The following is a 25,804-nucleotide window of genomic DNA, read 5'->3' as shown; positions in this document are numbered from 1 at the left end:
GGGGCTGACTTGACTGTATGGAAAAGAAATGTTGCAGCCACAAAAAGGCTCTTCTCAGGCCAGCTCAAGGGTGGGCCTTCCCCCTCAGGCTGTGGGGATGGGACCGGGGCAGGGCGGAGGCTGGGGCTAGCCTGGCCACGCTGTGGCCTTTCCTGGTTCCCAGTGTGCAGCTCCAGGGGCCAAGGCTCTGTCTCTCATTGCCCTCCCTCCCCAAGCACAGCCCCTCAATCCCGGGAACCACCTGGGGTTTTCTCAGCACTGAAAGCTGTGCCCACCACAGGTCCTCGCCTCAGGCCTCTGTGATAGGCCGTGGATCTTTCCATGAAATGTGATCATCGGCGAAAGAGGACAGGGTTTCAGTCCTCAAATAGGCCTGGAGAATGCTGCAGCCCATGTTCACCCCATACTCTACTACCCCTGAGGCTACACATCCTGTGGCTCAAGGTTCTGACAAGGCCTGCAGAAGGGGAACCAGGATGACTGTGTTTAGCCCATTTCCCAAACTCATTTGATCATGGAATCCATGTGATCCCACAACACCCATGAAACAGGCTTTGAGAAGTGCTGGCATGGGACGCGAGGCCAGACGTCAGAAGAACTGAATTCTGCGCCCTCATTTGTCACGTGACTGTGAACATCAGTGTCCTCGCTCAAGTTAACAAGACAGACTCAGAGCTCTCAGTCCCCCTGTCCAGCCCCGAAACACCTGGCACAGCCAGCCATGGCCACACTCGGAGTGTCCTCCCAGCTGCCCCTCCCCATATAGGCTGACCGGTTCTCTTTCTCCTTCCCCAAGGAACCTCCTCCTCCCAGGACTCTGTCACAGATCTCTGTGCCTGCACGCAAGGAATGGCGAACTGGCCTCACGGGACACTTTTAGGGAAGAACTTCCTAACTGACAAGGTGGATGGGGCGTTGCTGGTGTGAACACAGGTGGCCAGGGAGGACCCTTTCAGTAAGGCTGAGAAGGCAGAGAGCAGAGAGGCAACGGAGACAAGGGCAAGTCCCCATGGTTTATTATAGAAGCCTATAAAAGAGCCACATTGAGTATTTCCAAAATCACAAAATGCACAACATTCATTTTTTTAATATGCAACATGGAATATTATATACAGATTAAAACCACGACAGCAAAAACACTCACACGGTACCAGTTTATCAAAACAAAACACACAAGTGCTTTTTCAATATTAAAACGACTGTGATAAAAACATATTAATATTTTGAACCATGTTTACAATAGAGCAAAATTCATATTTTACTAAATAACAAATATTTAACAGCAAAAACTTTATACTAAATATCTATTTTGAATTATAACAAAAATAGTACTTATAATAGTTTATAAAGACAGACACAAAATTATAACATTTATGAAAAACATGTTTGTGTATAAAATAATATTATAGCCATCTGGGCAGGGTCACGATGGTGCCCAGAACACAAACGCCAGCGCCCAACATCGAAAGTGCTTCAATCTGCAAGCCCGTGGCAGGAAGAGTTTTGTGGGGGGGGGGTTGTCTTGTTAAGGTCAAGTTACAATAGTTAAGGATGATAAGTAAGAAACATCACCCGTCTAATGCTAGCTCTATGAAACACACGCGCACACACACAGACACGGGAATCTCACCAGAGAGCTGAAAGGAGGGACCAATTACAACACAGGGGGCCTGTCAGCCAGCCAGAGCTTTCTTCGGCTCTCTTCTCATTGCCTTTGATACCCAGCAGGGCAAATGATCCTTCTTTCCTCCCTCACTGGAACCCCCCTCAGCTTTTCCTTCTCTGCCCCCTACCAGGCTGGCCACCCCCAGGCAAGGCCCCTGAGACCTCCCAGCCCCATGCCTCCTGCCCGTCACCTGGACCAGACCCAGTGGGCTTGTTGTCTGAAGTTCCACTTACTGCTCTCCTAGATACTCAGTCAAAAACAATTGGTTTAGGGCCAGCTGGATCAGTTTAAAGGCAAATGAACTTTCCGGACACTCGTTTTGTGTTGGGGGATGGGTGGGTACAGGTTCGGGTGCACCATGTAGCTATGTTGCAAGCTTTGACAAGTCTTTACCCATTCAGGCCTGTTTTTCAGGATTGGGGATGATCAATTTTGCCAATAATGTCTGTTCCACACTGTTTTTTAGTAGTGGAAAAGTAGGAAATAATGAAACATCTGAGACTCGGGGACTGGAGAGCAGTCTGTGTGGTATGGGCCCGTTCCTATAGTCTATCGTCAGGGTGGCGGTGAGTGGGGTCAGGGTCAGTCTGTGGGGCTGCCTACGGTATCTGGTTGGAGGGAGCCGCTGAGGTGCTCACAGCAGCGATCGGGGGCTGGCATGTCCTTCATTCTTCTATGTTTTCGATTTTCTTGTAAAGAGGATTCATTGCTTTTACAACATCAAAAACCAATAGAGAAACACAAAAGCAAGGAAAAATCTGAAAACAAACACAATTGCTTAGAGACTCACCAAAGGCCCCCAGACCATCCCCAGGAGGCATCCCAAATTGCCAACACTCAAAATGCCAGTGGCAGGAGCTACTCCTCTTTCACCCAGTCATCCCGACTGGCCAGTTTTCAACCCAATCCCCTGACAAACTGCACATAGCCGCCTCGTCAGCTCTAGCTGCAGCAGCCTTCCCGCAGCTGTCCGGAGACCACATGGGGCCCTGGAGTCAGCTCCGAGGCAGAACTGCCGCTGCACTCACCTCCCCCACGCTTTCGCCTCTTCCCTACCCCTGAGCTGGGCTAAGCAGACAGTGGCATGGAGGTGGAAGGGACTTCAAGGACACCTTTTGCAGGGTGGAGGGCAAAGGGGGAGGGTTAAGGAAGGGAAGACGGAGGGCCTGGCTCCCCGTCAGAAGAACCCGTATCCTTCCCCATACTGATGCACTGGAGTCAGGGGCACTGGGGTGAACAGGGGCCAAGCAGGAAATGGCGGCCGCCTCCAAATCTACCTGATCAGGGCTTTTGACAGGAGAGGGAGGAGGCAATGGGCCATGTCCCATCTCCACCAGGGACAAGGCAGAGGCACTGGACTTCAGCCCAGGAGTGAGCCTGCAGGATTAAACCCAAATAATGCCTGGAGCCGGGGAAGGCTTTCAACCCTAGACCCGGGGGCTGGGTTTGACCAGAGACCCCTTCCTCTTCACTCACAGAAGTCTCGCCAAGACAGCTGGAACACAGGCTAGGGCGTGAAGGGGAGGAGATGTTCACTCCAGACCCCAGCATCCCCAAGATTCCCTATCAGTGAATAAATATGGGGGCAAGTAGCACACGAGCCGTGGACCTCAGGCCCGTGTGTGTAACAGGGCCGGGTTCAGCAGGGGATGGGAAGGTGGGGGTGTCAGTGCACCTGCCCAGGGCCACCAGGGAGGATGCTGGGGAGACAGGGCCTGGGGCTCCTTTGCCCCAAAGTCGGACAGAACAAGTAGCAGCAATAGGTAATTTCAAATGTTCAAACCGGCGAGGGAGGGTGGGAACAGGGGCACAGGGAAGGGCAGTCTCCAGGTTGGAGGCAGCCCCCACCCCGCCAAGGTTGACTCCTGTTCTGCTACCCAGGATGCTGTTCCTGGGCAGATGCAGTGGGGGCGCAGGAGAGGGAGGAGCTGAAGAGTGCACCAAAGGGGGCACCGCTCTTCCCGTCCCCCGGCTCCAGCTAAAAGGGTCCAAAAGGAACGGAGGGAAGGGAGCATTTCAGAACATCACAAGAACACTGTAGCACGCGCTGACACCAAACACTGTCACGGGCATGCAGAGCCCCCGCCACGCCCTTCCCAGGGGCTGAGCTGGTGGGAAATGGGGAGTGGCTGGAGGGAAGCGGGAGCCAGAAGTGGAGCACCGCCCTAGGAAGGATGGGGCCCACTGGCTTTGGGTAGGGTTTGCCAGGGAGGGGGAGCAGGGAAGGGCAAGTATGGGGGCCGCTTGCCCTCCCTGTTCCGGCCCCCTCCCACACACAGGTTTCTACCTCCCACCACCGCCACCCCGCTGCCTGGGCTGGGCTGAGGCAGGTGGGCCTTGGGTTAGACTGTGGCGCTCAGCATGGCCTCTGTCTCTGGCAGGATCTTGTTCTGGTTGGAGTCCAGGCCAAAGAACTTGACGCTGAGGCCGTCCACAGGGTGCAGGACGGGGACCAAGGTGATGCGGGGAAAGGTCCGCGTGGCCAGCTCAAAGCGGCTGGTGCTGGCCAGCTCCACCGCCAGCACCTTCAGGAACAGCTTAGCCAGGTGCTTGCCCAGGCAGGTCCGGACACCGCCACCGAATGGGAGGTAATGGAAGCGGCCGTCCTTGTCCTCGCTCCGCGCCTGGCTGAAGCGATCGGGGTCGAACACATTCACGTCTTTGAACACAGGCGCTGTGTCGTGGGTGTCCCGGATGCTGTACATGACACTCCAGCCTTTGGGGATCTGGAAACCCTGGAGCAAGATGGGGGCCGAGGAGCGGGTGGTGAGAGCCGGAATAACCCACGAAGGGCCTAGGACTGCCCCCTGCCTGCTCAGCCCCAGATGTTCAAGACCTGTCTCTTCCTAGAGACACCCCACTGTGGCCCCCCAGGCCTGGCCAGCCAGCCACACTCAGCATGTTAGTCCAAGCCCTTATCTGTAGATGTGCACATGCGACTTCACATATAACACCCAACTTGGCTTCATCTGATGCATTTGGGGCGCACTTCTCTCATGAGACTGAAAGTAAGCACTGTTTCCCCATCAGGCCTGATGTCCCTGAAATGGAGGCTGGTCTCCCGCCTTGCCCCATCCCGGTGCCCCCGCTCCCCCATCACCCCCGGCTCCACAGGCCCAGCCTCTCTCACATCCAGCTCGAAGGTCTGCAGCACAGTGCGGTAGCCACCGGAAATGGGTGTGAACAGGCGCATGACTTCCTTGATGACACAGTCCAGGTAGCGCAGCCCGCTGAGCGTGTCCAGGCGCAGTGTGCCCTCGCAGGGGCAGCCACCGCTGTGCAGGATGCCATGAGCCCGCAGCTCCTCCCGCAGCTTCTCCAGCACGGTGGGGTGCTTCAGCAGCTGCATGATGAGTGAGGTGCTGGCGCTGGCCGTGGTGGCATAGGCCGCGAAGATCAGCTCCAGGGTCCCGTCCTGCAGGGCACAGAGGAGAGGCGTTGTTGGAGGTATGGGTTCAGCCAGGCAGGGGCTACCCCATTCGGCCAGCGGCCCGTGTGCCCAGGTCATCTGTGCTGGGCCCTGCCTGGTTCCTGCAGTGAATTCTGCTTCCTCTGAGTCTCATGTTGCCAGAGCACTAGTGTCACGATGGACACGGGGGTCACAGCCAGTCCCTGGCTGGGCAGAAGACACAACTGCTGTGACCCAGGGCAGAAGCCTCCAGTCCTTTGGAGCGGGGCCACTTCTCACTCACTGCTGGGTTCCTGGGCCAGCCCCACAGGCCTGATATGCAATGGGCTCACAGGAGAAAAAGAACAAATCCCAAGGAGCAAGGCCCTGCGCAGCGGGTGTTCGTGTGCGTGTGTGGGGGATGTGGTCTAAACCCGGGCCTTCCCACTAGCAGCGCCAGCCCCTTCCTCCATCGCAGGAGGAGGACATTTGGTGGGTAGTCAGGGGAGCCAATGGGGTCTGAGAGGCAGCCTGGGGCCACAGCCTGGGGCCACTCCCCTGGAGACCTGGGATGAGGCTGAAGGGAGGTGACCTCCTGAGGACCTAAAGACCCTGCCAGGGCTCTCTGGGGAGCAGGACACCAGGGCCATGGGTTCCCCATAGAAAGGCCCCAGCAGGCCATCTCATAGCAAGCCCTGCATTTTACAAATGTGAACTCTGGGCCCAGAGAGGGGAATGAAGGGACCTGGCTCCATTACTGGCCATGGCGACACCCATAAATCACAAAGCTTGTTATAGTGGAAAAGCCACTCTGGCTCTTCCTAGCTCCCCAGGAAAGAAGCTGGAGCTAGAATACGGGGAGGCAAAGATAGTGGGCAGGGGAGGCTGCAGTGAGTGTCCGTGGGGACCCAGCAGCGGAGTGGGCCTGCAGAGCCCAGGTGGGGATGGGCGAGTGAGCCCTCCTCCGGTGAAACATCTGTCCAAAGCAGGGCAAGCAGGCCCTGCGCGGAGCACAGCCGGGATCACCAGGGGCCAGGGGGCTGGGAGGGCATGCAAAGTGCCAGCAATCTGAAAAGGCTGGGGGTGGGGGAGGAGACCTCGCATCCAAATCTCCGCTGCTGTTCCCCAAGGGCTGAGGCTGACGATAAGCAAGGGGTTTCCCCTTGTGGGCCTGCATTTCCCTAGATAGCCTCCCAAGGATATTGGGACTAGGAAATGAACCCAGATCATTCCCAGGCCTGAGCTCCCTGTAGGCCATGGGGAGAGAAGGGAGGGCACCCACGGCATCCTGCAGAGCAGGGGCGGGGACACAGACTTCGCTTCCGGTTTCGCGGTCTCCAGCCACTGCTCAGAAAGCGTGTGTGGGGCCAGACTACAGGGGCTAGAAAGGGCAAGGCACATTTCCATCCAAGGAAAGCTCAGAATGGAGCCTGGGTGCTGGTGCTGCCAGCGAGGGGCGCATGCCCACCCCACCTTCAGCTCCTGCATGGTCATCTCCTTCCCGTGCTCCTTGCTGCTCTCAATGAGGAGGTCCAGGGCGTCCGAGTAGTCCTTGCCCTGTGTGCACTGCAGCTTCTCCCGGATGGCCTTCTCCAGCCCCTTCTGCAGGATCTGCCGAGCCTGAATGCCCTGCAGGGGGAAGGGCTGTCACTCATATAGAAGGGCAGGCTCCCATCCGAGCCTTGGGACCACCAGGGATGACTCCAGCCTCCTCCTACCCCACGCTGACACCTCTCCCCTTTGTCCATGTGCCCTGTGCCTAGGTGCCCACTCAGGGGTCAGGTCAGCCACCCATCCCCAGAGAGGGGGCTCATGGATGCTCCTGCTAATCTCCTCCCAGGCCCTGGGTGCTCACCCGCCGATAGCCACTGAAGGGCAGGTCAACAGGCAGGGAGAAGACATTCTCCACAAACTGCTGGTAGACCTCAAATAGGTGCCCAAGGTCCTCCTCGGGGATGCTGAAGCCCAGCAGCACCCGGATGGCCATGCGGAAGGTCAGCTTCTGTGCCTCCTGGTACACGTTGATGGCCTCGGGGTGGCTGCTCCAGGCACGCAGTGTGTCCTGGATCACCAGCTGGATCTTGGGCAGGTAACTCTCCAGGGCCTCGTGGCTGAAGATCTTGGAGAAGACCTGGAAGGCAGAGAGGCAGGTGGGTGAGCTGATTGGCACGGCCCGCCCCTGGTCAGCCCCTCACTCTGCCTGAAGGATGAATGTGGCCAAAGAGAACTTCAGCTTCCACACAATCACAAAGCGTTGGGAGCTGGGCGGGCCAGCTGTCAGCAAGTCTTCGAGGGATGTGGCTTGCGTGGGGCACAAGTGGCAGCTGAGCGGGGAACCACCCTTCCACTGCAGAAGCCCATTTCGGAATCCCGGGACACAGGATGGAAGTGCCCGGGAGAAGTGGAGCACAGTCGTTGGACTGTACAGGAAAGTAGGGGAAGGCCATCAGGGGATAGCTACTCCATGGGGGACAGCAAGAGAGCCTGAGACTAGACCTCAAGCAGGACTTCCTGGGAACCAAAATTGTCATCACTTGCTGGAAAACACCTACTGGGTGCAGATTCTAGTAAGTTTATTAACAGCTGTGCCATGAAAAGGTCTTCAGTGTGGCCAGGTCCAAAAGCAGCGGGGGAATGGGGACAATGGCTTTCCACCCCCAAAGATCATAAAGACAACCAGAAGCCCTGTGACTTCCCTGCATCTTCCAGGGCCACTGTAAGGAGGCAGTGAGTCCTGTTCCCACCTCCCCGTCTTCCGTCCTCCCGGCTGCCTGCGCAGCCCCCCTTGCTGCCCTCCTCACCCAGGACTCCCCCGCACATGTTTTCATGTGTGGAGGAGACGGGAGCACGTTAGTTTATTTACCGATAGCCTGTGGGTCTCGCTCATAAGCAGCAACCTCCATCCCACCAGAGTTCAGATGAGAAGGGGGAGCACCCCCGCTACCAGCACCAAGCAAAGACTGGGAGGGGAGGGACAGTGCGGAAGAGGGAGCCCCCCACCCCACCCCATGCAAACCACACACACGCGCCGCCCTCCCCAACTGCCCCCCAAACACAACCACCGCACAAACTGTAAATGTGAGAATTTCCCCTGCAGTCAGCTCGGGGAGGAAAGGTAACATTTTCCTGGCCTGGGCCCTGCATGGCTAATGGGAGGGCTGGTTTGCAGAAATAACAGTGCTGGCCCTTCAGTGGCCCAGCCAGGCGTTCACAATAGCACTTTCATTCCGAAATTCCCGGTGGAGGGAGGGAGGGAGGGCAGGAGGCCGGCGAGGGGCAGAGAGGCCTGCACTGTTTGGGGCTGCTCCTGCTACAGAGGAACAGCAGAGAGGTAGAAGGATGATAGGAGGTCGCCTAGATCAGCCCAAGTCCAGATGGGTCATTCACACCTTGCCCAGTGTTGGGGGTCCGAGGGAATTTCCAGGGGACTCTAACTGCTGCCTCCCTTCAGAGAGTAATGGATAAAGGCAATGCTTGTTTGCTTCAACCCCCAACCCTCATGTCCTTAGGATTCCAGGTTCAGCCCTTGGGCAAATGAAGGGTCTTGGGGGAATGAGAAGGGGCACTTCTCCTAAAGCCCAGCACTGGCCAGTGAAGGGCCCCTTACAGACAGCAGAGAGCCACAGGGTGGGCAGACAGCAGCACACAGGAGGGAAAAGTGCATCAGGAAACAAGACGGGGACAGGCAAATCACTCTGCGGCTACCAGGCCTCCATGGCAGGACAGGGAGGCCAGAGGTGGGACAGGGAGGGCCCAAGAGGTCATACTTGGCCCAGAGCCGGCCAGCCAGCCCAGGACGGACGGACTAGGTGTTCTGTCATGGAGGGTGCAAGGTGGGAGCTGGCCAGGGCCCCCAGCACATGGGAGACCTGGTCCTCCTGCCTCTCACCCTGTGCCCCGGAGGCCACGTCCACCAGGCCCAGTCGAAGTAGAAACCGGCGGGCTCTAAGATGCGGTGGGGTGACAGGAAAGGGGCTGAGTTGTAGCTGTGCATCATCCAGCAACTTACAGTGTGATCATGGCCAAGTGGCTACCCGCTCCCCCAAGCCTCAGTTTCCTCATCTGTAGACAGTGAGGTGGAGCCAGGTGGCCTCCCGTCAATCCACTGAGCACCTGAACAGCAGCCCCCACCTGCCCCTAAGTAGATGCTATCCCTTCAAAGCGGCCCAGAACTTGTCAATGCTCGAATCCCCTGGGGAGCGCCTTCCAGCCCCCACGCACACACCCCATGTGGGCTACAGTGGCCCAGGAGGGGCCATCCCAGGGTTTAAAAAGGGGGAGCACGGAGGGCCCACACCTCACCCACAGACAAGCCCTGCCTTGCCCCGTGGGCTCCGTTTCCTGCGCCCTCTAGCGATGGCCGGTTGAACTGCTCCTTCCCAGGCCTTGGGGGCCCTGGAGGGCAGGCAGGGATAGTCTAGGAAGAGAGAAGGGCCCAGGGACTGACCGAAGGACTCCAAGGGCAGGGGTCCACACCTGACCCCTGCGGGGAAGGGCTCTATGGGCAAGGCCAGGAGCTGGAATCAGCCAGAAAAACCACTGCCACCCGGCACCTGCAGGCCCCTGGGGTTGGGGCTTCTAAAAGGAAAGTGAAGGCAGGACCAGGACACTGTCTCGGCCAGTGTCTGACTGGCTGAGTGACAGCCAGCAGGCCGCTGCCCCTCCTGGAGCTGTTTCTCTGCTGGGTTCACGAGAGGCCTGACTGGCCGTTCTGAGGGCCTTTCCGCCAGGCTGTCCATGACGCTCCTCAGAGCTCACCGTGAGGTGGAGAAATCCCCCAAATGAGAAGCCCAGCAAAGGTGGGTGGAGGGCACACTGGCCCCGAGGGGCTGGGCTCAGAAGTCACCAGGTCCATGCCCCTGCCTCTGGCCCAGCTGCTCCACAGGCATAGGGGCCTCCCAGGCCCTAGGAAGCCTCCAGGGCCTCATCCCTGGGTCTGTGCCCAGGTGTAACAACGCAGGCACTTCCCCAAGCCAGGGAAGCTCTGAAACCACCACCCGCCACAAAGGACGGGTGGAGGCAGAGGCGCAGGCTGGGGCAGAGGGCGGTCAGGGCTGCGTCAGGGCGCGCTGGGTCTGAGGCCACCGCCTGCTGGGGTCAGGGCTCGGGCATACTGGGAAGGTGCCGGGGAGCGGCTCCCTGTGAAGAAACGAAGGGTTCCCGGCCCGGAGCTACTTCCCTGACCACAGGCATAGCAGGAGCCACGGCTGCTTTGTTTCCTTCTGGGGCTTCCCTCGGAATTCCCAAAAGTCAGCCAAGAATGCCGGACAAAGGTCACTGGGAGCCAGCCCAGGCCCAGGCCAAGCCCTGCAGAGGGAGTGGCAGGTATGGACTCCCCACCAGGGTTGGTGCCAGGAGAGAGCAAGGGTACTGTCACAGGAGACCAGGAGCGCCCATCCAGGTTTACCTGCTGCAGCCTCAGAGGCTTGGGCAGGAGGGAGGAGGGCAGTCGCCTTGAGGGATGGCTTTGGGCAACTCCCCTGCCAAGCCCCCAAGGACACAATAGGCTCAGGAGTCCACCCCTTGGTTCTCTCCCTCCCTCCGGAGTGGGAGCTGATCCCACAAGGGTCTAGGGACACCAGCAGGGGCTCGTGAAGGCTCAGATTCCCTATCATTGTTTCTACAAATGCATTCTCCCCAAGCAGGCCTCCTCACCCCTCCTGCCTCTCACCCTGTGCCCTGGGAGGGGAGTCACTTTGTGAACCCCCATGGCCCTACGGGCCGCGCTTGCTCAGCCAGATAGCCTCCCCCTTCTCTGCTGGCAGGTGTGGACAGATGGACAAATGGATGGGCAGCAGGAGTGGGTAGAGCCGGAGCGGGGACCCACTGCCCAGGCCAGTGACTCAGACTGGGAGGAATGGAAGCGGCTGCCCAGGAGGGGTGGGGGCCTGGGCAGGCCACCCGGCCAAGCCACCGGAGCCTCAGCCTGTGGAGTGGAAAGAATAACAGAGGGCAGGCAGGCGCTGAGGCAGCCGTCCGCACAGGGGTGACGCCAAGGTGTGTACTTTATATTCAAGCAAGGGGGGTAAGAGAGGACGTCATCTTCCCAGCTGCCTGGCTGCCTCAGCTTCACCCTGGCCCAGTGGAAATGCCAGGCAGCTTCACCCAGAACTGGAAATGTCCAATCCGGGTCTGTGGGGCTGGGCACACTCAGCCCCTCTGGTTACAGGGAGGCTGGCCCAGACCCCCAACAGGCTCCAGCGGTTAGAGCAGAGCGCCTGCCCCTGATTTGACTCCAGCTGTGATCATCTCACCTGGAGACGTGCTCCCCACTGCCCTAACTCTTCCACACATACCTACAGCACAAGGGGGGCAAGGTGGGGAGGGGCGAGCAGCACTTGGCAGACACCTGCCAAGCCACAGAGTCTGAGATTTGCCCGGCCGCTCTTACCTCTCCCGCTTCCAACCGCCACCAACCCTACCTTAGAAAGCCGTGGATGGGGAGGGGCCTCCCAAGGTCACAGTCCAGAGTGTGGCTGGCCACACCCACCAGAGGCCCTGAACTCCCTGCCTCCCACCACTCCAGACTCCATAGAGCTGCCCTCTGCCAGCCCTGGTGGGCTCTGAATTTATTCAAGGGTCCTGAAGGGGACTGTCCTCTACAGTGAAGTCCACTCTCAGGGTGAGGCCAGCTGTCCCTGCCACTTTGGTGTGATCCTGGCATGTCTCAAGGCCCCGCAGTTGCTTCCTTTTAGGCTTAGGGAACCCAGGACAGATACAGCAGCCAGCCTGGGGGGCCCAGGGCCAGGGCAGACCACACCAAACCTTCCCACTCCCCGCCAAGGCCACCTTCATCTTCCAAGGCTGGGAGAGTGAGCAAACACATCAGTACCACAACCTTGGACCCCTCCCTGCCTTGGGAGAAGGACACAGAAAGAAGGGACAGAGGGAAGGGCTGGCCCCCGCATCCAGGCCGCCCACCCACCTGCTGCCTGGCACAAGGGCATGCAGAGGGAGTTTCCCACTCCCAGGCGTCCTGGCAGCTGACTGTGGGCTCCCTCCCCCACTGACCTTCAGATAGATCCGCTGCTGCTACCCGCCCCCTCAGCAGCCCCTGTGCCCACCCACTGGTGCTACAGTAACTTTTGGGCGAAGGACTTGTGTTGGCAGAACAAAGGCGTTGTGCCTATGCCAAGGGGCTGGGGCAGAGCTCCCGGCAGCAGAGCTGCCTGGCTGTGCCACTGGCCTTCCATCCAACACAGGTTGGACCTTCTGCCCTGAGCTGAGCCTGGTGGACATGACTGTGTGGCCAGAGGTTGTGCCTTGGTCCAAAGGCCTCCTAGAGCCAGGTGTGGGCTAGCCTTCCCTGGGACCCCATAACCATGGGTCCTCCTGGCACCGTCCTCCTGCTGAGGCACCTCCTGGCCTCTCCATCCCAACACAGACCCCAGGAGCACAAGGTTTCCAAGATGGGGCCAAAGTCAGGGATGGTGGGTGGACAGGCAGGGTTTCTTGACTTCTACTTCCAAAGCCTAATCCCCCACCTTGGCTTCAGGCCCAGAAGGCCCTGTAGGCAGGGATTTGGGTAGAAGGGGCAAGACTACCACTCCTGAGGTCTCCCCAGTTCAGAGGCTCCAAGGCTAAGTCCCTCCCCTGAAATACTCTCCAAGTTCCCTGAGGGTATCTCCAGGCCACTGTCTGGGGTGTCCTGAAGCTGCTGGCCTCTTGGTGCGTAGAGGTCCAGTCCTATCTCCAAAGAAGAAGAGGAGAGGCCCAATCCTGGTGGGTAGGACTGGGCATAGGAAGCTTCTAGAACGATTCCCTAGCTCCTTCTCCATGTTTTGGACAACCGTCTCACCCCCACCTTCCTCACCAGACTCCATCTGCCCTTCTACAGCAATACTCCAGCCTCTCTACACACGAAGAGGGATGGGGTCCCTCCCCCATCCATCAGATACACCCCAGGCCCTGGGCAGGGGAAGGGTAACCCAGGAGGAGGGAGGGAGTCTGAGGCCCTGGCTGCAAGGACACAGGCCTGGCTTCCAGAGATGATTCTGTTAGACTGGGCAAGACTTTCTGGACTTTTTCCCTGGCAACCCCACCCCTGCTGGCCCAAGACCACCAGGGCAGCCAGGGCAAACACCTGGAGCGCAGTGATGGCAGTGAGAAGCCCCCTCCAACACATCTGGTCAGACCTCCCAGAGGCAGGGTGGGCCACCAGCCCCAATGGAAACAGTGACGCTCCAGTTCCCCACCAGCCGGGCCCCAGCACACCTGGGCCCCACTTCCCGCTCCTACCTCCTAACCAGGCCAGTCCTGGCCCAGCAGCCCACACTGTAGCCAGGCCCCTAACTGCAGCATGGACCAGATAAAGAGGTGTGTGTGGCACACAGCAGCCCCTACCTTGGCCACACTCAGTCCACCAGGCCTTGGGTTCAGCAGATGAGCAGTTCTCTCCAGGACCAACATGTATATTTAGAAACAGTGGCCCTGAGTGTCCTCCTGGCTTCCAGCTAGATTCTACCTACCCAGCCCCAGGACTTCCGTGGAGTTTAGTAAACTTAAATCATCAGTTAGGGAGATTTGGGGGGAAGAATCCTTTCATCTGGCTGACTACCCATTTCTCATTCGACCCTCCCTGCCAACACGCCTCACATGGCAAGCATAAAACTGCTACACACAAAGAGGGGGCCCTGCATTGGGCTCTCAGGCCCCTGGCAGGATGAACCAGCTTCTGGTGGCTCCCCACTCACCCCCAGGGAGCTAAAGGACTGGCTGTTCTGAATAGGGAACCATCACACCTCAGCCAAGGCTCTCAGTTTCTGCCCTGACCCCAGTCCCAGCCCTCCTCCTCCCTTCCCCCATATTCCTGGTCATCTGCGCCCTCCCTTCCTTCTCCCTCCCCTCTAAATGGACAATGTAGGCCAAAAAACCTTGGGGCTTTCCAGGCAAGCCCTTCCCAGCCAACACCTGGAGGCCTGAGGCCAAGTCAGGCCCAGGGTGGGTGGAACCCCAAGACAACGCCCTCACCCCAAAGCCCTCTGCACCCCACACTCTGGTCCTGGCCACACCTCCTTCCTCACTGTCCACCCCAGCTTCCAGCAGCCCCAGGCAGGCCGGACAGAGGAGGACTCTTCTCCCGGGCCCAGAGACTATTCCCGTGGACGCTGCAGTCCGGTGGTGCAGGCTCTCCCCGAAATTTTCTTTGTCTCCTGACCTGGTTCAAGTCTCGTTCTACCGCTCTACGCTTCAGTGGCCCCTTCCGTGAAAAGGGCACAATAATACCCCTCTGACCAAAGCCTCTGTAAAGCAGAGCTCAGGAAGCAGCCATCTCCTTTGGAGCTGAGTCTCCGCTCTCCTCGCTCTTTGGAATGGGCCTGTGGTGGAGTCGCAAAGGCTGAGGGAAAAATAACTGCCCAACACCTTGGAAAAGCCGAGGCTTCATTCCGAAGCCTCCAGCCCCTCCCAGCCACTCCCCAGAACCCCTCTCCCGCCGCCCCCAGGCTGTGGCAACTGCTTCCAGCTAGGAGTGGGGCAGATGGAAGAAAGGACTTTGGGAGCCCGTTTCTAGTTCCTGAAATACATGCTGTATAAGGGAACGGGGTGGGGGCAGGGATGCAGCCCAGTCTCCTCGGTTTGACCGCTCCTTCTTTTGTCTGCAGTTAAGAATTACCCTTCACAGGCTGTTCAGAGAACGTCAAGTGCTACAGGATGCGTCTGCAAGTAGAGCGCTCCTCATCTTCGCCCAGACCACAGCATATGCGGCCCCTGACGGAGGGAGTCCGCCTCCCCACCTCCCGGGTCTGCCACCGCTCCCGAACGGGAAGCTGCCTCTCCCTTTCCTTAGCTTTCAAACCTGGGTGAGTCCTCTGACCCAATGGAAAAAAATGGAGTCGGGGAGGTCGCGCGGCCCCCCTCCTGGCGGCTTCGGGCCCGCCCGCCTGCTCGGCTTTAGGGTTACTGCAGTTCAAACAGCACGTGCTGCCCGCGCTGGTAGCCGAGCGCAGCCGGGAGGGGCGGAGGCCTGCCCCGTGCGCGCCTCCTCCGCGCCTCCTCCAGTCGCTCGGGAAATCCAAGGGATAAACACCCACTTTCCCTTCCTCTTTCGGGGGGGGTGGGTGCGCTTTGATCCCCGCTCGTGCCTCGCCTGCTCTCCCCCCCGCCCGCCCTGCCCCCATGGCCCAGGCCCGTGCGCTCCGCGGCCCAAGGCTCGCCGCACCTTTCTCTGACCAGGCCCAGCCACCGCAGCCCACAAGCTGTCCCCAACCTCCACGAGCAGCCGCCTGCCCGCGCCTCCCTTCAGGCAGCCTGTGGTGGGAAGGGCAGCTTTGATTTTAGAATGATCGCTCTCCAGTCCTCGGAATTCCCTGGGAAACGTGGCGAAAAGGCGAACGCCGGCCAACTGTCCCGCCTCCTTCCTTTTCCAGCTCGGTGGAGCAAGGCAAGGACAGGCTTTGGACACCCCAGATCCCGCATGCTCAAGCTCTTCCAAGCCACCGTGGGTGGTGCCCACGGCAGTCGGCCAGCATGATAAGGGACCAAGAGGAGGGAGGCCGGAGCAGGCCCTGGATCCGGACTCGAGGCCTTGTCGGCGGGGAACTGCGGTGTCTTCAAGCATGGTGTGCAAAGGGGGGCACAGATTCGGTAGGGGAACATTCCCCAGGCTCCAGGAACTCCTTGCCCCGAGGTGAGGGGAGGGAGTGCACGGAAGAAAGAGGACAGAGTTCTTACCTTGCGCTTGTTGCGGTGGATGTCGCCAATGGAATTGGACACCGTGTTGGGGCCCAGCAACATACGCGTGCTGCGAGGCCACTCGGTGCTCACGAGGTGGTGCTCGCCCATGAGGATCTTGCGCACGTTCTCCGCGCCGGTCACGCGTATCAGCGGCCGCCCCAACAAGTGCGTCTTGAACACGTTGCCATACTTCTCCCTCCGCGACGACTGGAAGCCAGAACCCTGCGGGAGCCACACCGGGGTCTCTCTCAGGGTGCACTTCTGCAGAAGGCCCGCGAGGGAGGGGTGGCGGACCCCAACGCGGGGCACAGTCACCTGCCCCCTCTCCCCACCAAACACACACTCACATAGACAAGCACGCAGGTTTTATTTTTCATAGCGTGCACAAGAACTGGGAAGTAGGGCCTAGAGGATAATAAATAATGCAAGGAGGCGGAGGCCCAGGGGCACCCCCAGGAGGCTGTTTTTTAGTAATGACTTTCGAGAGGAAAGAGGTATCCCGGACAGCTGGACCCGAAGCGGGAGTCTCCACCTCCAACCCCCCCCCCCCCCCCGCGCTCGGGAGCCTCTCGGAATAAATATTTCCAGGCTCCGGGCCACGGGCTGGCGAGACCCCGCGGGGTGGCCGCAGGCCAAAGATTATTTATAGCGGTAAGCGGTCGGTGCCCGAAGGCAGCAACTACAGATGGGGGTTGGAGTTTCCTCCGCTGTCCGGTGTGGCCCGCGCAGGGACCCGGCGGCCCTCGGAGGACTCTGCAGGGCGGGGTCACGGGCCGAGAGCCGCGATTTTCCTAATGCATTTTGACCTGGAAATAACGGAGACCGACTTTGGTTGCCGCCCTGGAGTTTGGAACCAGAGCGCGGGGCGGGGCGGGACCGGGCAGGGCGACCCGCGCAGGTAACCAGATCCCCGGCTGTGGCGGCGCGAGCCGAGGATGGCGGGGCCGGGGCCCTGCCGGGCTCTCGAAACGGCTGGCGGAGCCGGCCCGGCGCGGGTACCGGAAACCGTGGAGACCTCAGAGGGGCGGGAGCAGGGGCGTCCCGCTCACCTTTGACGTCGGCACTAGTTACCCCACCCCACGTTAACCCTTCTCCTGCCGGGGCAGCACCGGGCGAAAAGGGGAGGGGCGCCACCTGTCTAGCCGCCCCGCCTGCCAGTCCACCGGCGTACAGACTCGGGCTCCGGATCTACCTGGTCCTGCAACCCCGAGGGGACAACTCAGTCTCCCTATCCCGGGTTGGTCCCTCTCCTCACTTTTCTTTTTTCCACAGAAAACTATTCTCCAGCTAAATGTGCACACACCCCAGTACAGCCGAAAAGTGACTCTGCAGAACCCGGAGCCCTAATCACTTTTCCACATGCGCCTCCGGCCCCGGCGCGCGACGGGGAACGAGCCGGGAGCGCCGGCGCAGCCAGGAGGGGGGCTGGGCCGCGAGAACGCTGTCCCCCTTCCAGGCTGGAGGACGGGGAGAGTTCCCCCCACCGTGCAGCCCTTCTACACGGCGTCTACCCCTTTAAGAAAAATCTAGGCGGAGGTGGGGTGCGACAGAGCTGGTGGTGAGGCGAGGGGTTCCCTCCCTCCGTCTGCTATACCCGTCTCCCTCGCCCCGTCTCACTCTCCGTCTTTCCTCTCCTTCTTTTCCTCTGTTTTTCTTTTCTTTCAACACAAAAGTTGGGTTGTGAATTTTCCGAGGTCGCCGCCGCCTCGCCCCCACCCCCTGCCTCTGATCTGCCTAACTATAATTAAAGTGCGTTTTTTGTGGCATTAATAAAGAGTTATTTGTCTGCCGTTTCCACGGTCTTCACAAAGAGGACTTTCATAGGGGCGGCCGCTCGGGCCGCGAGTCCAATTTATACAAAAATGTTGTATTTTTAGCCCTGGGCTCTGTTTAGATGGCGCTCGGTGGAAACGGAGAGCCCTTGGAGGTCCCCCCGTAAAATCTGATAAATGACTCCGAAAAAATAACGCTGGGATTCAGAGGGCTCTTATTAACCCCTTAGGCGCTCTGTACACGTACCCCCTATTTCCCTCCCCCACGCCAGATCTAGGGCCCCGGGTTGGAGGGATGGGGAGGCGTAGGTTTCCTCCTCCCTAACTTCTGTGCAGGTTGGACGCAGACCCCCGGGGACTCTTGTGGGATTCGGAGAAAAGGTCATGGGAACCTGAGCGGGGCAGAGAGAGGTAAGGAAACGAAGTGGGGGTGGCTGGTGACAGACCGTGGATTCAGCAGACAGTCTCTAAAAGGCGGGAGCCGTTGCCCAAGTTATTTTATTTCCTAAATTCGCGGCCCAGAGCCTAGAGCACCGCTGCAGTTGACCCTTTAAGTGTGGTGGCGAGGGAAAGGCTCTGGGGATTTCTTTGCGGGGGTGGGGGGGGATACTTCCATTGGTTGAAGGGACCCCCACCTCATTGCACTAACAACCACAAAAAGAGATGGGCCAAATCCGGGACGTGGAAAGACCACAGGGCAGAGGAACTTCGAGCCCCCTCCCCGTCCCCGCTCCGCTGTCACTCCGCCCGGGGCAGGGTGAGTGCGCGTGTGCGCGCGCGCGCGAGCGCGCGGATTGCACGCGTCTGTTAATTTCAAGCCAAGCTTTCGCACCTCTAAACCCACAGGTCCCAGCGCTCACCTTTCGCTTCACCTCTCTGGTGCGGGGATTGTCAGTTTCAGGACATTCCCTGCTTCCGCTAACAGAACAAACGCGAGTATGCACAAATACACCTCCCGCAGTTACTGCAGAGGCGCTCCCATACCCCAAGAAGAAAACTGGTGTGTATCACATTGCAAAAGCGATTGTCTACCACTTGATGAGGTTAACTCTAGGTTAATCTCCCCATTACCTACCTGGGTCTGGTCCCTGACGCGCCCCACCCCCATTATCACCAGCAGAGTGGGGTTGTGCGGCATCCAACAAGCACACACGCACTCTCTCTATGGATCCCACACTCACCTCTCCCAAGTTTCCCTCTCCTGCCAAACTGTCCCCACCCAATAAGTAAATAGACCCTTTTCCCCGAAAGCCTAGAGCCCTGGCTTCTCAGGCTTCTCATTTTTCTTTGGGTTACCTTCTTCCTCTTCCACCACAAAACAGACACACCAGCGCGGACCGCGGACCAGGACAACTGTACCTGGCGCTGCCGACGGCGCCGCCGGAACACAGTTTTAAATCGGCAGTTCAAGTTGCCACCAGCCCCCTCCTCTTCCGACTCAATTTTCGGCTCCCAGCGACACAGCCAACCCCAGAAAGCCGAGGGCGACTGGGGCTTCGAGCACCGAGGGGCGGCGAAAGCGGCTCAGGACCTGAAGCTCCCTCGGGATCGCGCCGCGCTGGGCGCCCCCAGGGCGCTCCAGGACCCCATGCCAGGCCAGCCGCGACCCAGGCAAGTCCATCTGGGAGCCCCCTCAGGTCCAGGAACCCCTCTTACCAGCCCCCTGAACCTGCTCAGCGAGCGCCAGTGGTCCCGGAACCGCGCTGCCGGCGGGCTGGGGAAGCCTGGGCTGCTGTGGCAGAGAGGAGGGAAGGGGCGGGGCGGGGACCAGTGCCTTCAGGCTCCCGGCGCCCCCTGGCCGGCCCGCCGCTCCGTCAGCCCAACGCTCGCAGCTAGCGGACCCCGGAGAGCAGCGGAGCGAGCGCGCCCTTACCTGCAGCAGCCAGTGGCCGGTCTCTCCGATGAGCGGGAAGCCCATGGATCCCTTGGGGATGGGCAGCTTGCAGCTCTTGTCGCGAGTGGCGGCCCAGCGCAGCTGCCACAGCTGCTGCGACACGGCCAGCAGCAGCGTCACGGACACCAGGCACGCGGCGAGGGTGGCCAGCGCCGACACCAGCTCCAAGCCCTCAAAGAGCATGTTGGCGGCCGCTCGGGGGATTGGCTGTGCCGGCCGCGGCGGGGGAGGGGAGGGCCAGACGGGAGGGGACCGGAGCGGCGGGGGAGGGGAGGCTGCGGCCGGGGGTCCTGGCACCTCCAGCCGAAACAGAGAATGAGGAGGAAGGGGCCGAGGGAAGGGGAATGGAGGCTGCGAGGGGAGCGGAGAGAGGGAGGAAAAAAAATTGCCTAAAAGAAGAGAGGAGACACGAGGCGACTGGGGTGTAACTTTGTTTGTTTGTTTGTTTGTTTGTTCCTTTATAGCGGGCTTAGGGGCTGCTCAAGGGGTGGTGAGATGAAGCCGTGAGTCAAGCTGGTGGGTTTGCTCTCCCCGCTACCATCACACTCGGAAAACTTTGGAAAACTTTGTCCAGAGGGAGCCTCTCTCTCGTAAGCCCCTTTCCCTGCTCGGGAAAAAAAGAAGGGGGCAGAGAGCTAGCGGAGAGGAAGTGCAGTCGATTTGTCAAAAGTATTGCAGTATGGCCCCAAAATTCCTAGGTAAAAAAAGAATTAAAAAAAAAATCCTGAATCCAAAAATTCCAACGAACCCAGAAACTTTGGGGGCGAGGGAGAAAGCTCCCTGGCTGAGGCGAGTGGAGAGGCCGGAGCCCAAAAGTCCCTGGGCTGCCCCGGGCGGCGCGCTCGAGCCCCAGAGCCGCCGCGGCACCCCTGAGGCAGGAGCGGCGGGCGCGGCGGGCGAGGCGGCGAGGCGGGCGCTGCGGCCCGAGCGCGGATGCGGAGCTGGAGGGCCGCGGCCGGGACGGGACGCAGCCGGCGACAGAGCCCCGGGCGGGCGATGGGGCGGCGGCGGCGGCGGCGGCGGCGGCGACGGCAGCGGGCGGGAGGGGTGAGGCGGGGTGGGGTTGGGGGAGGAGGTGGAAAACCCGAGCTGGGCTATTGTATCAATTAAGAAAAGGCAGTCCGTCCCGGGACGCGGTCTCTCGGCTCTGGAGTTGCTGTTAGGGGAAGAGAGGGGGAAAAAAGAAAGGAAGGCAAAAGGAATGAAAGAGGGGGAAAAACAGGAGGCAGGATTTCAGGGCTGGTGGTTTTAAAAGCTTCTCTCAATGTGAATTTGAGTCCAAAGCGAGGCGATGCGTGTGTTTATATAGAGGCGGGAGGCTGCGCCGTGGGCGCCCAGCCAGCAAACCCCCCCCAACCCGCGCGCTCACAAAGCCGGAGGCGTGGTGAGAGGCCGGGCCCGCGGCCGGAGCTGTAGAGTGCAGCCCGGCCTCCCGCCCCGCCCCGGCCGCCCGCCGCCCGCAGCCCGCCCGGGACCCACTTGTAGCAGCCGCAGGATCAAACTCAGTTCACCTCTCGCCTCCTCTTCTCTCTCGCCGGCGTCTCGCTGAGCCCAGCGCCTACAGACGGACGAGATGAGACACACGCGCGCGCACCTACGCGCACACACACACAAACACATACACGCGCACACACACACACACACCACACACACCTCCGCACACACACGGTGCGCACTCGCTTAGTGCCTGCTTGGCTTCTAGGCTCCTTCCCTTCCTCTTTTCCTCCTCAGGTCAGCGGCCTCCTCCTCCAGCTCCCAGCAGTCCCTCCTGGGCCGGAGCCCCAGCAGCGGAGGTCCGGCCTGACTGCCCCCACGACTGGGAAGCGCCCAAAGCCCTCGAACCTGTGCCTAGGGTCCCGAGCTTCCAACCCGCGGGATCTTGCTGGCTCCTATCTCCAGGGACCCCTCAGTTACTAGTCCCAATCCCCCTAAGCCAAATCCCCCATTCCCGATCCCTACATCCTCACACCTCCGATGCTAAGGTCCGCCCCCCCACCCCCAGCCATATGTCTCTTACCCTACGGAACCTGGAGGTTCCCCAGTCCCCGTCAGCGTCCCAGGCTGCTGACTCTGCAGCTCCTCCTCTCTGGCATGCAGGGACCCCCTTCCCCGCTTTTGTAGTCCCCATCCACCGCCCGCAGCGTCGGGGAACCCCGATGCTGGTCCAGCAAGTGTCCTGCACGGGGACAAACGCGGCGGCCCCGGTACCCAGAGGCGGGAGAAGACGGGCACAAACGTTCATTGATACAAATTAGTAAATAAACGTGCCGGGTGAGCACGGCCACCTTCTCAGCGCTGGCAGTAGAGGGCCCGGCGCGCGTGCTTGTGTACTGTGTGCGTGTGGCCCGGGGCCGCACCTGTGTGTTCGCGCGCGTGGCCTTGCGTCGGCCCGAAGTCTGAGGAGCAAGGTGGCATGTCTGTGGGTTTGTGTATTCTTTCTAGAGCCGTGAGTGTGTCTGCGCATCCGTGCATCTGTCATCTGGCCTCTCCTCCTGCGAGTCTGTGTTAACGTGGAGCTGCGCACAGCAACCCCGGCACTGGTCTAGCTAGTGCCTGCCTCTCCCTCTCCCATGCATCCTGCTTCCCTCAGTCCCCTTGGCTCTGGCGTTCACTCTCGCACTCCGGGAACCAGAGTCGATATCCCATCTTTCGTTTAGAGTAGTGTGTGTGTTAACGATACTAGACTTCCCTTTGAACACTTTGCCTGCACCCGTACGAGTTATGCATTAGAGTTCACGAGACAAGAATGCGTGTGAGCGTCTAAGGTGCGCGCAGATGTGTTGTCCCTCCCTGGGTGAGCGCTTCCGAGGCTGGTGTAGCAAGAGATCTAAACGCTGGTCTAGCTCCTAGTGCTAGGTCACCTCGGCTTCACTCTCTGCCCTGGAACCCCACCTGGTGGGCAGTTATAGTACTACAGATTCGGGGAAACAATTCCCTCTTCCCCCTTTCCGCACTCGCCCTTCCTAGTGGGAGATAGGTCCAAAGGGCCCAGTTGTAGGTTCCGAAGCACCCCGCGCCTGTTGTCAGTGCCCTCAGACTTCCACCCCAGGATGCTTGGGGCCGGACACTCACGAAGGCCCTGTCAGGACCACTGTGGTCCCGAAATAGGGAGCTAGGAAGCATTCTCGGAGCACGGTGGTTTCACAAAACAGTCACATGTGAACAGGGCACATCAAAGTGCCAGAGCCACTCCACACCCTATCTGAGGATGAGGCTAACATAAAATGGGGTTGGGGGAGATTGTTGAGGCCTTGCTGGCTTGAAGAGCTCTAAGAATCTAGCCTGACCCTCAGACACAGCACTGGCCACAAGGTGGTGAAATGGGCAAGATAACCCAGGAAAACCCACCTGTGGAAATCTCCATCTCCTAAAGGACAGACACACACACAGCTTTATAGAAATGCAGATAGATGCACAGGTTGATACTGAGCACACACACACATACACACAAAGGATCATTGTCACAGTCAGAAAACACCCAAGACCTTCCAGCCACCAACCCAAGAGACCACGGGAGGTGTCTGCGGTGTGGGGATCACAGCCCCAGAAGTCCCCCAACACACCAGTTGCCTTCCTCCCATCTCCTTACTCCTGGGTGGGGGTGGCTTTTGTGCCCTTTTGTCCTCCACTGCCCACCCTCTTTTCCCGTTCAGGTATAGAGGAGGAGTTGGGAGGGACGTGGGGGAGAAATTCTGAGTCCTTACACCCTGTGCCAAGTGGGATCCTGGGGAAAGTCTGCAGGGATGGCACAGCCCCACAGCAATAGTCGCTGGATTTCCTAATTAGAACCACCTCTCTACTCAAATCTCACAAAGTACTTTGTAAAGATGAAAAGGAGAGCATGGTACTCCACTCCAAGACTTCCTGGAGGTGCTGTGGAGAGTGGGGGTGCTGAGGCCGTGGACAGGCTTGTGAAGAGGGTGGCTAAGATACAGAAAGCTCGGCAACTGTCTTTGCCAGTCAGATTCCATCAGAGGACTTTCTTTCATTAACCTCAGATGGACTTCTGACTCTGATCCCAGACAGAGCCCTGCTCCAAACCTCAGTCTAGCCTGTAACCCTGACCTAAAACAGACCCCTGAGCCAAATCCCAGAATGATCCTTAATCCTGGTCAAAGATTGACCCTGTCTCTAAGCCCAGACTGAATGCCAGTACTACCAAGTATCACTTTGGCCATGAAAGTGTGACTGGCCCCTTGTAGACTGCCCCAAAGCTGGGGCACAGCTCCACCCCTGAGGTGCTGGGCACACAAGTGTATTCCAGGGGAGAATATTTGCCTCATTCTAGCCTTGGGATGATAAGCCTGTTGGCTAATGGTCATCCCTCTCCCTCCGGGCTGATTGTAGGAACTCCCAGACTGCTGCCCCTACCACACACACACACACACACACACACACACACACACCCCCCTCTTTCCCATGGGCCCAGGGCATACCCCGAGGCTTCAGCTATTGCCTGCAGTGCTGCAGTTCAGGGCCTGAGTCACACGACCCTGTAGCCTTTCTGGCACTTTGAAATCAGTCAGAGCAGCCTGGGACATGAGTAAAGAGATGCTAGTTCAAGTGGAGCTCTGCCTGGTGACATTTGCGGTCTTTGGCAGAAAGGGCCTGGGAAATACAGAAGGTAGGCCTCAGGCACTCAGGAATATGCAGGCAAGGGGCAAGCACAGCCTCTGCACCCACTTCCCTAGCTCAGAAAACTCCACATACAGGGGCAGGTCTGCCTAAAGTCCTGCTGCTCACAAAGACACAAAGCTGCACAGGGGTGTTGTCTGCCCTGGACTTGCTACACCCAAGGGAATGAAGGCATTACCCCTTACAAGTCGCTTACGTGCATGCAGTCCTGTATAGCCAGTAATTCTCTTCTACAGCTATTATTTTACTTCAGTGAGATAAAATAGTGAAATAATACTATTTTTAGATATTAGATATACATGTTACTTTTTGTATTGATGAGAAAACAGAGGGCCAGAGTCCCTCAATGCCCACTCCCGCCACACACACACACACACACACACACACACACATTGTATTGTCCTGTTTCCCCTCCCACCACACCAGCACACATCTCCAGGAGCCATGAGATCCTGTCCATACGGCAGCTTCCTCTTTGTTTAATGTCCATGCTCTGACAACTAAAGCCGACAACAGAGGGAGCTGTCAATTTTATGCTCAATTTTGTATAGTTTTGGCCCTGAATTTTTTCAATTGATGCTAATTTGCTTTCTTTTCCCTAAAACCATTTCTAATTCCTCCAACCGGAGCCAAACAGAAAGGGGGAAATTGTCCAGGATCAAGGCGACCACTTGGCCCTACTGGCCAGAGAGTCCAGAGGCAAAGACACCAGGAGGCAGCGAGCAGGAAGCAGGGCTGTGTGTTCAGGGACCAGCAGGGTTTGCTGAAGTCCTCCCAGCCTCTGGCCTGCACCTTGGGCCGTCTAGCCTGAGGGACAAAGCGCAGCATTTCGCCTCAGGGAGCTCTTTGCTCTTAGACCTGTTCTGGCTTGCTGGCACGAAGGAGTCCTTGGAAAACTCAGCTCTCGGCTCCTTCTCATTCTTCCCAGGGTCTCGGGCTGGCTCCCTTCCGTTCTAAGTCTTCTTGGTACACTGCCTGACAGTGGCGGGGCCCTTTGCCTGCGAGATCCCAAGTCCCATGGGGAAACGACATTTCTGAAGGGCTGTGGAGGAGAGGGACCTGGGGGGCAGGTCCTGCCCAGACCCTTCTCCGGAGCCAGAGCAGAAACTGCGACTCTGGTGGGTCAGGGATGCCCCTTTCCCCTGGAACCCAGCTTGCGGCCCCAGGTATTCGTCCCGAGGCCTAGGTGCCTACCCTTCTCCCACTTTGTGCCCTCCCTCCAGAGCCAGCACCACAAGATCCGCAGCCCTCGTCCAGTGCCCAGTCCTCAAGGGCAGCTTAGAGGGCGCTCCCTGCCTGTGCCCTGGCTGTTCTGACGGGCTGGGATCCCTGCTGTCCAGGCTGGGCGGGGGTGGGGGTGTATGGTGGCACTCAACCCAGCTCGGCTTGGAAATCAACACGGTACCAGGCATTCTGCCTTTCTAGAGCCTGTAGGGGCTAAACTCTCCTTCTCCCCCAACCCCTTGCAGCTTTGAGGGCTCTGAGGCTGTGTAGAGAATGCACTGACCCCTCGAAAGCCACTGCCTGCCAGAAGCCCAGCCAGCCCACCCGCCCCTTGGAGAGACCATCCTGCTGTTTCAGTGCTGCCGAAGCAGAGCGCAGTTCTGGGCTCTGTGCGTTGATTTCTTAAAGGCTGCCTTCTTCTCCTTCTTTCTTCCTTAGTGCCACTTGCTCCCACCCCACCCCCAGGTATCTTCAGATTTTGATTTTCATTTTGTTTTATAGATAGCAACCACTATACAGCCATCTCTACCTGGCAGAGCCAGATGTCGGCA

The 25,804-nt window shown here is 59.0% G+C and overlaps 1 protein-coding gene across 3 annotated transcripts; it reads right to left on the bottom strand.

Annotated features, from left to right (window-relative positions):
• Positions 1-1,067: 1,067 nt before the first annotated feature.
• On the bottom strand, positions 1,068-20,248 carry LOC126934032 (cytochrome P450 26B1). 3 transcript variants are annotated; one of them, XM_050754455.1, is made up of 6 exons: positions 19,374-20,248; positions 15,726-15,950; positions 6,910-7,185; positions 6,528-6,683; positions 4,797-5,081; positions 1,068-4,401 (listed from the first exon to the last, which is right to left on the bottom strand). In XM_050754455.1, exons 1-6 carry the CDS (start codon positions 19,575-19,577, stop codon positions 4,009-4,011), a joined length of 1,539 nt encoding a protein of 512 aa, XP_050610412.1. In that variant the 5' UTR covers positions 19,578-20,248; the 3' UTR covers positions 1,068-4,008. The 3 variants fall into 3 exon arrangements, with proteins under 3 accessions (XP_050610412.1, XP_050610413.1, XP_050610414.1); XM_050754456.1 differs by lacking the exon at positions 19,374-20,248 and adding an exon at positions 18,860-18,985; XM_050754457.1 differs by lacking the exon at positions 19,374-20,248 and adding an exon at positions 16,535-16,642.
• Between the last annotated feature and the right edge of the window lie 5,556 nt (positions 20,249-25,804).

Source organism: Macaca thibetana, chromosome 13, assembly GCF_024542745.1.
Source record: "Macaca thibetana thibetana isolate TM-01 chromosome 13, ASM2454274v1, whole genome shotgun sequence".
Classification (NCBI taxonomy): Eukaryota; Metazoa; Chordata; class Mammalia; order Primates; family Cercopithecidae; genus Macaca; species Macaca thibetana.
Note: the sequence above shows the minus strand (reverse complement) of the source record. Positions and strands in the feature narration are given on the sequence as shown.